The sequence below is a fragment of the Didymella exigua genome, assembly GCF_010094145.1.
Source record: "Didymella exigua CBS 183.55 unplaced genomic scaffold M421scaffold_9, whole genome shotgun sequence".
Lineage (NCBI taxonomy): Eukaryota > Fungi > Ascomycota > Dothideomycetes > Pleosporales > Didymellaceae > Didymella > Didymella exigua.
In genome coordinates, this window is record NW_022984783.1 from 286196 (window position 1) to 299469 (window position 13274).

The 13274-nt window shown below is 49.1% G+C and overlaps 7 protein-coding genes across 7 annotated transcripts; 4 read left to right on the forward strand and 3 right to left on the reverse strand.

Annotated features, from left to right (window-relative positions):
• Positions 1-598: 598 nt before the first annotated feature.
• Positions 599-2894, forward strand: M421DRAFT_413922 (uncharacterized protein). The gene is made up of 4 exons (XM_033590464.1): positions 599-940; positions 1057-1140; positions 2452-2501; positions 2526-2894. Exons 1-4 carry the CDS (start codon positions 913-915, stop codon positions 2559-2561), a joined length of 198 nt encoding a protein of 65 aa, XP_033450233.1. The 5' UTR covers positions 599-912; the 3' UTR covers positions 2562-2894.
• Positions 2895-6945: 4051 nt separating this feature from the next.
• Positions 6946-8290, forward strand: M421DRAFT_419021 (uncharacterized protein). Its single transcript, XM_033591979.1, has one exon. It carries the CDS (start codon positions 7179-7181, stop codon positions 8004-8006), a length of 828 nt encoding a protein of 275 aa, XP_033450234.1. The 5' UTR covers positions 6946-7178; the 3' UTR covers positions 8007-8290.
• A 40-nt stretch (positions 8291-8330) lies between these two features.
• M421DRAFT_419023 (uncharacterized protein) lies at positions 8331-9090 on the reverse strand. Its single transcript, XM_033591980.1, has one exon. It carries the CDS (start codon positions 8815-8817, stop codon positions 8362-8364), a length of 456 nt encoding a protein of 151 aa, XP_033450235.1. The 5' UTR covers positions 8818-9090; the 3' UTR covers positions 8331-8361.
• On the reverse strand, positions 8942-9564 carry M421DRAFT_382148 (uncharacterized protein). Its single transcript, XM_033589867.1, has 2 exons — positions 9435-9564; positions 8942-9382 (listed from the first exon to the last, which is right to left on the reverse strand). The coding sequence occupies exons 1-2, from the start codon at positions 9469-9471 to the stop codon at positions 9066-9068; spliced, it is 354 nt and encodes a 117-aa protein (XP_033450236.1). The 5' UTR covers positions 9472-9564; the 3' UTR covers positions 8942-9065.
• Positions 9565-10081: 517 nt separating this feature from the next.
• Positions 10082-11437, forward strand: M421DRAFT_99966 (acetyl-CoA acetyltransferase; the record flags this gene model as incomplete). Its single annotated transcript, XM_033598821.1, has 2 exons — positions 10082-10237; positions 10289-11437. 2 exons carry the CDS (start codon positions 10082-10084, stop codon positions 11435-11437), a joined length of 1305 nt encoding a protein of 434 aa, XP_033450237.1.
• Positions 11438-11814: 377 nt separating this feature from the next.
• Positions 11815-12664, reverse strand: M421DRAFT_3757 (ribosomal protein L15e; the record flags this gene model as incomplete). Its single annotated transcript, XM_033589793.1, has 5 exons — positions 11815-12182; positions 12239-12252; positions 12307-12449; positions 12526-12534; positions 12587-12664. The coding sequence occupies 5 exons, from the start codon at positions 12662-12664 to the stop codon at positions 11815-11817; spliced, it is 612 nt and encodes a 203-aa protein (XP_033450238.1).
• Positions 12544-13020, forward strand: M421DRAFT_382217 (uncharacterized protein). The gene has a single exon (XM_033589868.1). It carries the CDS (start codon positions 12693-12695, stop codon positions 12933-12935), a length of 243 nt encoding a protein of 80 aa, XP_033450239.1. The 5' UTR covers positions 12544-12692; the 3' UTR covers positions 12936-13020.
• Positions 13021-13274: the final 254 nt, after the last annotated feature.

Genomic DNA, 13274 nt, shown 5'->3' on the forward strand with positions numbered 1-13274 from the left:
TGTGATGTTGCTCAATAACCTCACTTATTTGGGGGTGCAAAAGGTGGTGGGGTGTGCATTACGCGCCGGTGTGCACTACGAGGCCGTGCACGCTATTCTGCCGAGATTCACCCGTTCAGCTAGTCGTCGCAAAGACTCCTGATGGACAGTAGAAAGACGCGAACCGTGTTAAGTCAAGGCGAGTTTGCTCATCGTGTCTAGAGAAACTGGCCGTCTGAAAGACACATCGGTCCATCGCGCTCAACTACTGCTAAGAAGCCTTCCCTGCCGTGTTTCACCGCCCCGTGCACGCCCCGGGCCTGTGCACGAAAATCATCCTACTCAACACCACTCAAATGAAGCTGTAGAGCCACACACAAAAGCAATTATCACAAGATTTTTTGGTGGAGTGTTCTACACGCCTATTAGAGCACATCTACTTATAACGTACCCCACGGGCGAAAGAATCAACGGGCGAGAGAATCACTTTTGCTAAGCCCCCACTAAACTCCACCCTATTATGGCCTAAAACAACCTAAATTGGCGCTGCAAACTGTAGTACAGTCTATAACGTACCCCACGGGCGAGTCGGACACACGGGCGAGTTGAACACTTTTGCCAAGACCCTACCAAAACACCCTTACTACACCAATGCCTCTCCACAAACGCCAGTCAGACGCGTTAAAAGAAGCTTAGATACAGCTTGCGCTTCAAGCTCTTAAACAAGACGCGACTCTCTCTCTACAGCGCGCTGCAGCTATCTATAGAGCTCCCCTACAGACACTAAGCAACCAACACGCTAGACAACCTTCACAAGTTAATTCTATGCCCAAATCACAGAGCCTAACTAATACTAAGGAGCAGGTGATTATTAATTATATACTTAAGCTAGACGCGCGAAAATTTTCCCCTTAGCTAGCAGCTGTGGCTGATATGGCCAATTCTTTGCGCGCTGAGCGCAGTCTAGGCTATGTTAGCCTAAACTAGCCTAGTACGTTTGTTAAGCGCTAACTAGAGCTTAAAGTGAAGTTTAATCGCAAGTATGACTATAAGAGAGCCCTCTGCGAGGATCCTGAGATAATCTAGGGCTAGTTTGGCCTAGTAGCCAATATCAAAGCCAAGTAACGTACCCCACGGACGAGTCGGTCACCGGACGAGTCGGTCACTTTTGCCAAGCCCCCACCAAAACTCACCCCATTATGGCCTAAAACACCACAAACTAGTGCTGTATAAGGCAAAACAAGCTGTAATACTACATAGAGACTAATTCTATATTATTCTTACACATTTGCATGTTATGTCTAGTCTTACTACACTGTCTATAGTGCCTTTAGGTTAGCTTAGCCTTATTAGCGAGCACCTGCTTCTTTGCCTTCTTACTGTTACTACGCGCCCTAAACTCTGTTAGAGCTGTTAATTGCTAGCCCTTCTTAACTATTAGGGTCCCTTCTACCTTAGTATACTTTCTTTTATATAATTTTTATTATGTAGCTGCCTTATTTGCTACTTAAAGCTTAGCAATCCCCTATTGCGCTAAAACTAGCTTGTGCGCAATTATTGCTGCCCCCTTTAAGACCTTCTTAAACACTTTAACTATAGAGGTAGGTAAGCTATCTATGTGCCTCTAAATCCTTATCTTTACAAGCGTTAATTATAACCTAAGTTTAAGGGTGTTACTTAGGGTTTGCAACTGCTAGAGCATGTTGTTAACAGGTAGTAGTAGTGATAGAGTGTGTAGCTTTATATTAAGGCTGCTTATAACCTGTTCTAGGTTAAATAGGATTAGTCTAGTGCCTTAGAACCCTCCCTAGATGTTGCTAGGAGTAATTGCAGTATTATAGGCGCGTATAAAGCATAACGTAATCGGCCATTGAGTCGGCCAGGCAATTGAGCCGGCCACCTTTGCCAAGATCACACCTTATTCGACCTCTCATCTAATATCTCAACAACCTAATCTTAGATTACTTCCTTGTAAGGATAGGATAATCCTTACTATCTAAGCTATAAAATCTAACGCGTTAATAAGCTAACAGCGCACTGCTACTATCTATAATATTCCTTAATTAACCCTCTAAGACTAACGCGCTAAAACCACCTCACAACGCAATTCCTACCACAGCAGATTAAGGCTTACTAAGCCTAAAGAGGAGGTGGTTATACAATACATAAGGAAGCTTAACGCGCAAGGCTTTGCCCCTACGCTAAGCTACGTACGTGAAATGGCCAATTAACTGCTAGCTGCCCATGGTGGTAGTAAGGTTAGAGAAAAATAGGCTAGGCACCTTGTAAACTAGAAGCCTGAGATCAAGTCTCAGGTAACTAGACAGCACGATCACTAGAGAGTCTTGTGCAGTAATCTAGCTATCATCAGCCCCTAGTTCAACCTTGTGCGCAACATTAAAGCTAAATATAGCATCTAGGACTAAGATACCTACAACTTTAACAAGACTAGCTTCTAGATAGGTGTTAGAGGGTCTATTAAGGTGGTGACAGCGTCTAAGAGGCGTCTTAAGCTACTTAGAGTCTAGCCTAGCAACTATAAATAGGCAACGTTAATTGCTGCAATTAATGCTATAGGGTAGGTTATCCTGCCCTTTATTATCTTTAAAGCAAAGAACCACAACTAAGCCTAGTATTACAACCTAAAGGATTAGCGTATTAGTGTTAGCAAGAATAGCTAGACAACAAATAAACTAGGCCTAGAGTGGCTGAAGCACTTCATCCAGCATACAACAGCCCAGACAGTGGGTAGCCACCGGCTGCTGATTATTAATGGCCATGAGAGCCACAAGTCGCTTGCCTTCTAGGATCTGTGTGAGGAGAACAAAATTATTACTCTCTATATGCCTCCTCACACCTCCTATATCCTACAGCCACTTAATGTGGGCTGTTTTGCCCTATTAAAACAAGTATATAAGACAGAAATTAATGTCTTAGCAAATAGCTAACGTGGTTCACAAGCGAGTCGCCCACCCAAGTGAGTCGTCCACCAAACACCCGCGCCGCGCCTACGCAGCAGTGCAGCGCAGCACTACAATAAATTACAATACTACACATAACATTATAATATTATTCAGAAGCGTCGCTATCATCTACGTCCTTAATTTCTACCTTACAGGTGTGGGAGTTGTGCCCAATTTCGCTGCAACAGCCGCAGCGCCTCTCTGCGCGCACCCTCTTTGCAGGCGTCTTGCCCTCCTCACAACTACCACCCTCCTTTTTAGTAACTAGGTTAGATACCTTACTAACTGTTAGAGTCTCCTCTACGCGTACATACTGCCTTTTACAGGTCTTGCGCTTTGTAAGCGTAGTAACAGCGTCTTGTAGGTAGCCTATTTCCTCCTGCACTAACACTATATTATAAGCTATCTGTTAAGCGCCTTTACTTAACTGCTTAACCTGCTCATCTAATAAACTTGCTGGTGACCTATAATGATTTTGCATGCGATTTTGGATCAGCGTTGACTGCGCCTCTATCTCGCGGGCGTTGCGTGGTGTTTGCGCCTCCTAGGCGACAGTGCCTGGTGCAGGTGGCGTTGGCGTACGTAGCTGTACATCAAGCTTCGATAACACAACCTCAGGGTTATGCAGGGCTAGCCCAGCGCCTCAAAACCCTGCGCGAACATTCTCTGGTGTAAACGTCCTCTTAAAAGCTACTTTAAAGGCTGGTAGGAAGGTTTCTTTGTTGATATGGTAGATGCGGCTGCGTGCTAAGAGCGAGATCCTGTCGCTGTAGTGGCGCTTCAACAGCGAGTATGGGACAACGTCAAGAGGCTGCAGGAGGTGCGATGAGTGTGGTGGCATGCAGAGAGTGATAATCTTGTTCTCCTTGCAGTAGTCCTGGAATTCTATTGAGCAGTGGCTCTTATGGCCGTTAATAATAAGCAGCCTATATGCCCCAGCAGAGGTCACCTTTGTATAGGCGTCAAAGTGCTTAAGCCATGCCATCGCAACGTTGTTATTAGTCTAGCTAGTAGGAGAGACTGTAATAACCCAGTTGCAAGGTAGACTAGTGAACTAGGAGGAGATTAGGACCTTGCCTGCAAAGATAAGGAAGGGTAGGATAATACGCCCTATTGCAGTAACGCCTTATACTAGGGTAACCCACTTGTGATTGCCAGGCTATAGTTTCTTCTATTTCCTAGGTTTCTCTAAGCCTGTAATAACAAGCTAAGAGGATATCTTGCCTATTATGAAGCTAGACTTATTAAAGTTCTAGGTGTCCTTATCTGTGATACCATACTTTGTCTTCATTAATTAAACCAGGCTAAACCAGGGCTGGATAAGCGCTGGGTCTTCGCAGGCAGCTTGCTGGCAATCGTACGGACGGCTCCATCGCGTGCGCAGCTCTGGTGTACGCTTGATGAAGTTATCAACCCAGTTCTTGCCTGTAGGCTTCCCACCACGCTCCCTCAGCAGTCTATCAGCCATATCTTGTACATGCGCCTTTGAGGGCGGTATTCCACGTAGACTCTCTTCAAGTATACGCTGTATAATCGCCTCCTCTTCCAGCTTTGTAAGGCGCTTTGATTTTGGCTTGCAGTCGCGTTGAGGGCGTCGTCCAGCGCGTTAGTCTCAGATCGTTGTTCGTGGGATGTTATAGACTGCTGCAGCGCATCTTTCGCTCTGTATCTGCTTAGACTCAATATTAGAGATAGCAATAAATATATCTCCTTCAGTATAGGTCTTTCGCATGTTGCGTTGTTGTGGCATTACGCGTTGTTGCTGCGCAGGCGGGGCGCGGGTGTTTAGTGGGCGACTCACTTGGGTGGGCGACTCGCTTGTGAACCACGTTATATTACTTATATTAATAAGAAAGCATTCTTAGCTACCTTTAATTAGGTGTTTAATAAGGCGTTTTTATCTAATAATATCTAATTAAGCTTCTAAGCAATAGGCTTAGTTCTAGACAACCTAGAGGTAGTGCTATTAAAGCTTAAAGTAAAGCCTTGTACGCTAATACTACCTTTACTAGGGCCTACTACCTAGCAACCTAGAACACTAAGTAATACTGCTAAAATATTAGCTTAATTAACACTAATATCTGACTAGATTAGGCAGCACCACAGTTTATCTCTAGCTTTAATTATTAAGATAGTGCAGCAGTTTAAAAAGGGAGCTAATATAATAGTGCATTCCTAGGTGCTTATAGCAGCTAAGATAGTTAAGCTTTAAGCAGCAAATAAAGCTACTTCTAAGCGTAAAGCACGTAAAAGGAGGCAGATCTAGTATAGAGGAACCCTATTATAGCAAGAGGCAGAGGAAATAATAGCTGCACAAGAGGTGGTGGTGCAGGCAGAGGCAGAGAGGCGTGAGGAGAGGGTGCGAACAGGTGGTAGTAGAGAGGGTTCTTAACACTGTGGGAGGTGTGGTCAGGCTGGGCACAATAAGCGCACATGTAAGCAAGATACTGTAGACAGAGTGGATTAATTTGACGTACTGTGAGCCACAGCACGACGTTGTGGTGTTGAGTTATCTGCGTGTCAAGGTGGGTGGCTGCATAAGGTGGCCGGCTCAATTGCCTGGCCGACTCAATGGCCGATTACGTTATAAAGCTTAAGTTCCTGCTATGCTTTAAAGTAGCCTATAATGCTGTATTTACCTTAAGCAACATCTAAGGAGGGTTCTAAGTGTAACAACGCTCTACGAACAGTGACCCAATACCACTAGGATACGGTTCCAGCAACTTATGACCATGGCCCTTGTTACATAGCATAAGGTCGCACTAAACTGCCTCTAAACCTCCCTATATAAGGAGCCAGGAACTGCAGCATTGTAGAGTAGTTTTTCTGTATCCTTTTGTACAAGACCTATAGGTGTAGAGAATATATCCTAGTGTTCTTATCATCCTAGCACTCCCATATGCCTCGTAGCGGATTCACACCTATTCTGGATATCTCTCTTCTTGCCTGCGTCGTTACAACTATTGCTGTGCCTTAACCTTAGTCTCGCGATCAAAGACTGCTTACAACCATGCAAGCCCTAGATTATTGCTAGTCTATCTATTTAGTAGTAACATAAAAAAAGCTTAGTGCTGTTCTGTGTTAAGATCCTGCAACTAGGTGTCTTGTATGTTGCCACTTACTGCCTGATAGATTAGTGCAGGAGTGAGTGCGCCGTCATCAGCACACACACACGAGCCAGCAGCGTTATCTATTCACAGTTGCTATCTTGGAGTGAGCTTCTTAGCTTGCCTGCCTCATAACAACGCCTAGAGAAGATAAGCGGAGATCAGAGTTGCGAAGCCCATGGGTAGAGTTCCAAGGAATAGGGAATTGGTGCTGTCAGCGATCATGGCGGTCCATATCTCATGGTAGAGCGTGTATTGCACGACTGAAATAAGGAGGGCGCAAGTGAATAGGACAGCGTTGAGTCCAAGGAAGATAACTGCAAGCCAGTACAGCCATGGGGCCTTGAACGGGATTGCAGCAAACAACAGCGACACGATTCCAGTGCCCATTGTTACACTAAACCATGAGGGACAAAAGTTCCTCACTATCCTGCGCCAGCCGACCGGTCCAGTGTCAGAGTTTCACATGGTGTGTTAAGAGTGCAGATGCATACGTCGTGTTTTGTGAGACGTGAGTCTGCGGCTGCTCTCTTCTGAATCTCTCCTGAAAGCTTCTCAGGCAGTTCAACATAGCCGTTAGGTCGTTGCCGGCCAGGTGGAACGCGTTGTGCTGCTGACACACTCTGTGCAGGGTTGTCAGACCCAATGCACTCCAGCTCGTAGTCATCCATGATTGTTATTGCAGCAAATGGCCAATTCACGCATGTCAAGCGCGACCATGAGGGGTGAAACAGTCATCGCAGGCTGTAAATATCCAGTCCAAGATGCCGACGATGTTTGCGGAGAAGAGTCCGACATTTGCCGCTCCATTCAAGGTGAACACCACGTGATGAGTGTCATGATTGGGCGAGATCGGCAGGCCAGCCTCACTTTCCGGCCCCACCCGTCTCAGACAGCTCAACCTTCAGCCTGCTCGACAAGCAAGCAGACTTTACTCTACAACTGCCCTTCATAGACCTTCCATGGACCTCCTACAACACATTGTATTGTTGCGCATACGTCCCACGGGCCTAGGGAACACCGGTTCCTGCCAATCGCCTGGCTTTGTGCCCTGATCCCCGCACCAGATCCTTCAGGCCCTGAAAAGCAACCGGGCCTTTATCGATCCATCAGATAGGTCTGGTACAACATGACTGGCTTCCTGGACCTGCCTCTCGAACTCAGAAACTATGTGTACGACATGCTCCTCCACGAGGATCTTAAGCCGTCTTTTCGCGGGGTGATGGTGGTGTGCGAAGCCTACGTCAAGCGCGATTTACCTTTGAAATCGTACCGCGGCCTCCTCCTTGTATGCCACCAACTGTATCAGGAATTCAAGACAGCGATTCAACATTTTGCTGCCTCCAAACAGCTCATCTACGAACTGGACATTACTTTCTCTCACGGCCGTCCGTATTTCTCATTGACATGGAAGCGCTTCCTCGCGCTCTCGCCAATCATCAACCACCTTCTGATCAATGTGGACTTGCGCATCCAGGAGCCATTGGGCGCTTCCGAGCACATCCCGCATGACCAGGAGCTAGCAAATCTCATAGAAGATCGACCCAAATCTTTCGCCGTACAGCTGTTCGACTACATAGCCATCCTTTTGAAGTCGCTGTTCGACCTGCTTCTCTCAGGGAACCCGAATGCATCCATCCTTTACACGGAGTCTATGACTCTGAACTTGCACACGCCGACGCGCTTAACACTTTCTGGAGGAAGTCATCACAATCCGCATGGATGCTCCCGCAGGATTCCGGTGGACAAGGATGAAGCTGCTAAGCTATGGGAGACGATGCGCAATACGCTGCAAGCAACGAGTAAAGACTTCCAGGCATTCGAAGCGAGGAAATGTGAGGATCTATTTCCGCGAATCCAAATCGGGTGTTTGCGGTTTGCAACCGAGGGTCGCGTCTGGGGTGAAGGGCATAACTTGATCCTTGCCGAAAGGGACTTTATGTGGCTGAAATATTAAGACGCATTAGCGGTATACGATGAATGAAGATGACGACAAACACGGCCGATGAACATAAGCGTTGACAGCATTTATGGCGTTTGGATATTTGGCGTAGCATAGCGCAGCACACATAACGATACTTTGGATCGATCTAGCTATTAGCACAAAGCAAGAGATCTTGTGGGGTCAAGAATTGAAAGACAATGTGATTACAGCAAACGAGAATCACTTGTACAAGCAGCTACCAACTGACTCCGACAAACATACGGGCTACTATCTGAGACATTCCAAGCCATCCACCATCGTTAACTCCTACGTTGCAACCAGCATAGCTCTTCTACTGACCCTACACCGCGAATTCCTCTTGTCTGTTCTATGCAGCGCAGACCTCAAGTGTCAGACCAGTCTCTCCAAAGTAGGCTAAAGTGTGGTTCGGCTGCGGCGCACCATCCCACTCGATAGTCGGAACATCCTTATCCTTATCGCCCTTGACTGTAAGTTTGCGGCCCGAGAAGTCAAAGCCATAAGCAGTACTGAGATCATAGTAGAGGCTCTGGCCCTTGTTGTACGTGTAGCTGAGGTGCAGCGTGGGCATCGCGGTCCAGAGAGCAGCGGCGGTGCGGCCGATCTTGATCGCAGTGCCGATGCCTTGGAAGTACTCCTCTTCGGCCCAGAGGGTGTCGGGCTGAACCTTGGTTGTGTTGCCGGCAGTTTGGCCCACGGAGGTGACAAAGATGTCGAAGTCGCAGTTGTTGTGGACGATGATGGAGGGTGTGGCGAGGGTGGTGGCTGCAAGAGCGAGGCCGCTGAAGATGGTGGAGAAGTGCATGTTGACTGCCGCTGTGTGTATGGGAAACCTATGTGTTCTGAGAGTGTGAAAAGTCTTGAGGATGTTGGAAGCTGATGCTGTGTACTCAGAGCAGTGCAGTGGTCCTTATCTTATATCCATCAGAAAGCGACTTCGTCAATACTCAAGTCTTGGTAATCTTCGTGGTATGGCCACATCGCAAAGCCAATGAATATTGGCAATGCTCTGTACTCAGGCACCGCCTCATGCAAGGTACCGCAAGTCTCCTATCACAGGTCCACGATGATGGTGCCGTTCTGTCCGGCCACAGTATTCTCCACTGGAAAGTTCAGGATCAACTTGCGAATGCGATGATAGCCAAGAGATGAACAAGGCAAGGTTGAGCTGTGAGTGTGCGGTGTGATACAAAAATGCCCGTTATGATGATGTTGTGGTACCAGGGGCGCGATGCAGGTACAAACGCAGGTACGAGTTAAAGGTCGTACCCGTGAAGCTGGCTGTTTGTGGATCGAAGGTGGCAGATATTCTCTGGTCTGTGACTCATGCATGTCAGATGAGAAGTGCATAAGGAAACAAATCACATGTACTAAAAATCTGATTAGATCAGAAGACCGGACACTGATGTTGCTAGATCTTACGCGCCAATGTTGCTGTGAAAGAGAATGCGTAAACCATGGCACAAAAGTTCTTGGACGAGACCTGTCAACTGTCAAAAAATAGGTGACTGTGTATGGCCCGTTGCAGCATCAACGATCACAGGGTAATTACAAAGGGGCAGGCCCACAGGTGTGTAGCGATCAAACTTTGCATCATGCTCAGGGACCTCGAGAAGACGTTGTAAAAGGCCTCAATGACAGGTGGCCTAGACTGCGTGGTCGCCGGCATCGCGCACGCTCTTGAAAGGCGGAAGGAACGTGAGGTCCCTTGTTACTGGAGTGAGGGATACATTCGCTGTATAGGGATAGTTAGTGTGAGGAGCAAGGGCCATGATTAGACGCATTGTCGTTAAACAAGGCGGCCCTCACACGTGAGCTTCAGTAACACAAAATTATCCGCCGCGGCTGGTGGTGGACGAAGCCGTATCAGATTCGGCTCAAGCTCCGGGAAACAAAAGTGCGGCGGCTTAAGATGAACGACCTCGGCTTGTATTCCCCACGTTCCCTGAGACCAGCTCCGCGTGAGCGGGCGGAACAACTCCGCCATGTGACAGTTACTCTTCGACTCGCTAGAGCCTTTTTCTTTGCGACTACTCTGACATTCAGTGAATTACCTCCTTGCCGAAGCTATGTCATCATCCGCCCTCCGCACATCTATGAGAATGGCCTCGCGGCCGCAGCAGCGCCTGGCCAGCATTCAGAGGCAATTCAGCGCCTCGTCACAACAGAAGAAGGAGGTCAGAGATGCGTACATCATAAGCGCCAGTCGAACACCAACTGCAGTGGTACGGACGATCTGATCACATTATTGTGAAAGTCTGCTGACCATACAACAGTTCAATGGCAACTTCACCACTGTCTCGGCCACCCGGCTCGGTGCCACGGCGATCAAGTCCGCCCTCGAGAAGTCGAAAGTCCCAGTCTCTTCCATCGATGCCGTATACATGGGCAACGTGCTGTCAGCAGGCGTTGGACAGGCGCCAGCACGACAGGCCGCTATCTTCGCCGGCCTGCCCACCAGCGTTGAGGCCACCACCATCAACAAAGTGTGCGCTTCTGGACTGAAGGCTGTCAGCATCGCCGCCTCGACCATTGAATTGGGACAGGCTGAAGCACAGGTTGCTGGTGGCATGGAGAATATGACCCGCGTACCATACTACCTCAACCGCGCCAGTCAGCAGCCCGCCTTTGGACATCAAAAGGTGCAAGATGGGCTGATCGCCGACGGTCTCTGGGACGTCTACAACCAGATCCACATGGGTAACTGCGCAGAGAAGACGGCAAAAGACCACAGCATCTCGCGCAAAGAGCAAGACGACTATGCCATCCTCACGTACAAGCGTGCCCAGCAAGCCTACAAGGACGGCCTCTTCAAGGACGAGATCGTGCCTGTGACGATCAAATCGAAGAAGGGCGACATTGTCATCTCAGAGGATGAGCAGTACAACAAGCTCAAGCTCGAGAAGGTTGCCACACTGAAGCCTGCTTTCTCAAAAGAAGCAGATGCCTCGGTCACCGCGGCAAACAGCTCGCCCCTCAGCGACGGCGCATCCGCCCTCGTCCTGGGAAGCAAGGAGATCGCGCAGAAGTATGGCAAGGGCAGCCGCGTGCTCGCCAAAATCGTCACTTACTGCGATGCCTCGGTCGACCCCATCGATTTCCCCATCGCTCCTGCCTCCGTAGTCGAGAAGCTGCTGAAGCAGTCTGGTCTAAGCAAGGATGACATTTCGATCTGGGAGTTCAACGAAGCCTTCGCTGCTGTTATCAAGGCGAATGCTAAGATTCTCGGCCTGAAGGAGGACAACGTCAACCCTAGGGGTGGTGCTATTGCGCTGGGTCACGCCCTGGGAAGTTCCGGAAGCAGGATCTTGGTTACACTGCTGCATCAGTTGGAGGTTGGGCAGTACGGTGCTGCAGCGATCTGCAACGGCGGTGGCGCGTCGAGCGGTATTATCGTCCAGAGGGTCAGCCCCGATCAGTTGTAGATGTTCGAAGCGAGCAGGTCAGCAACGTGGTCAAATCGTATACCCAACCAAGGTCATTAGCGCAGTCCAACCAAGCGTTATCATGTGAAGAGTCGCTTGGGCTCGGGTGCTCTGGAAATGTTTTGACCCGCAGTCTAGATGTAGTCATGCAGCATCACATTGTCAGGGATCACGCTGCTTAGGTTGTTGAAGGGGTATAATGCAATTCATCCATTCATGAATCCATGAAATTTATTTTAGCAGCCCTGAACGACCATTGTCGTGAGCTCAAGCAAAGCTGCACAACGCAGAACATGCTTTTCCATGCACGCCGGTCGATAAGCTTAAAAAATTCGACCAGACGTCCCAGACACCATGCAACGCCCTGAGCGCTACATTTACCTGTAGCGCCAGAGAGAGAGGGTGTTGTGCCTCTTCCAGGTCTTCCTGCGACCAGCGGTGGTGTTGTTGTACTTGTGACCACGGCCGAGACCACGGCTCTTCTTGCCGGTGGCGGTGAGACCACGAGACTCGCGGTGCTTGTGGACGGGGTTCGCGATCCAGTTGATGCGGGCATCGCGGCGGATGGCCTTGTGCTGAGGGTCGACCAGGATGACCTCGTAGTACTTGTAGGTCGAGTCCTGGTTGATCCAGTAGGAGTTGAGGACGCGGAGGTTGGCGCAGCGGCGACCGACACGCTCCTCAGCGGTGGACTTGAGGGAGCGCTGGTACTTGAGCTGGTTGATACCCTGGTTAGTGGGCTTGCCTGTTTATGCATTAGTATTCTGAGTGTGCGATATTCGTTCGTCAAGCGAAGCATACCGTAAGTGGCGCCCCTGAAGTTTGCTGTTAGCACTGCCATATCCTAGACCTTCTGCGAGTGTACGTACTTGGGAGCGGGCCTCTTGCGGCCACCGCGGCGGACACGGACGCGGTAGATAACGTAGCCCTGCTTGGCCTTGTACCCAAGACGGCGGGCCTTGTCGGGGCGCGAGGGGCGGCTGGCGCGGTGGATGACCTTCAGTTGGCGAAGCTATCGATGCACTCTCAGCTAATGTTCAACGAGTACACCAATTGAGACTGGGCGTCTCATTAAAGGGCTTTCATACCTCCCAGCACTGCATCAATGTTAGCAGAGTCCTCACATCTTCCTCAAACGTTTATACGTACGCGAACGCGCATCAAGAAGCGCATCATGTCCGACTGCTTCTTCTTCTGAAGTTCCTCGACATACTTAAGGGCACCCATCTGCGCGACTGTTAGTATCGCGTGTGCGATGGTTTCGATCGTTCGTTTCGCTGTTCATTCGATTGATCTCTGCGATTCTTCGGGAGACTCACTTTGTCTGGTCCTGGTGTTAGTACTAGGGTCGTTGACTGGAGGTTGGGAGGCGCAAATTCGAAGAGATCCAATTTCGCACACTCGCTTAGCAGGTGGGCGGAAGGCACTAGGGAGCACTCTTGGCAAGAGCGACCCACTTGAGGACAAAGTTGCTCGCGCTAAGGAAAGCACCTGGTAACAGCACCAACGCCAACACCAACACCAACGAAACTATCGCACATATTTGGCAGTTCCTCAGCAGAGCTTCTGTCCAGTCGGATTAAGGCTCTTGTCTTCGAGACTGCATTGCAGCAGTATACACCATCTGGAGAGCTCTTCGCGTCATTGAACAACTTGCGGAGCCGAGCTATGAGTGTTCAAGAAAATGAAGACAAACCAGAACAATACTTCTCCGGCTTGTCTTCCCCCTTTTATTTTTCCAATACCATAAGTGCATCACACTATGCGCCGAACCACAACTTAACAGTCTCTATGCTGCCCCGCCCTCGGAACTTGCGCGAAATGAGCGCAGCCGGCT

What these genes read in the sequence shown, in the direction of transcription:
- M421DRAFT_419021 (XM_033591979.1), top strand. Translation starts at nt 7,179, where the DNA reads ATGACTGGCTTCCTGGACCTGCCTCTCGAACTCAGAAACTATGTGTAC.
- M421DRAFT_419023 (XM_033591980.1), bottom strand. Translation starts at nt 8,817, where the DNA reads ATGCACTTCTCCACCATCTTCAGCGGCCTCGCTCTTGCAGCCACCACC.
- M421DRAFT_382217 (XM_033589868.1), top strand. Translation starts at nt 12,693, where the DNA reads ATGGTTTCGATCGTTCGTTTCGCTGTTCATTCGATTGATCTCTGCGAT.
- M421DRAFT_413922 (XM_033590464.1), top strand. Translation starts at nt 913, where the DNA reads ATGGCCAATTCTTTGCGCGCTGAGCGCA. An exon ending in TTCTTTGCGCGCTGAGCGCA is followed by an intron (nt 941 to 1,056) that starts GTCTAGGCTATG and finishes GAGGATCCTGAG; the next exon opens with ATAATCTAGGGCTAGTTTGG. An exon ending in GTCGGTCACCGGACGAGTCG is followed by an intron (nt 1,141 to 2,451) that starts GTCACTTTTGCC and finishes TAGGTGTTAGAG; the next exon opens with GGTCTATTAAGGTGGTGACA.
- M421DRAFT_382148 (XM_033589867.1), bottom strand. Translation starts at nt 9,471, where the DNA reads ATGGTTTACGCATTCTCTTTCACAGCAACATTGGCGC. An exon ending in TTTCACAGCAACATTGGCGC is followed by an intron (nt 9,383 to 9,434) that starts GTAAGATCTAGC and finishes TCAGATTTTTAG; the next exon opens with TACATGTGATTTGTTTCCTT.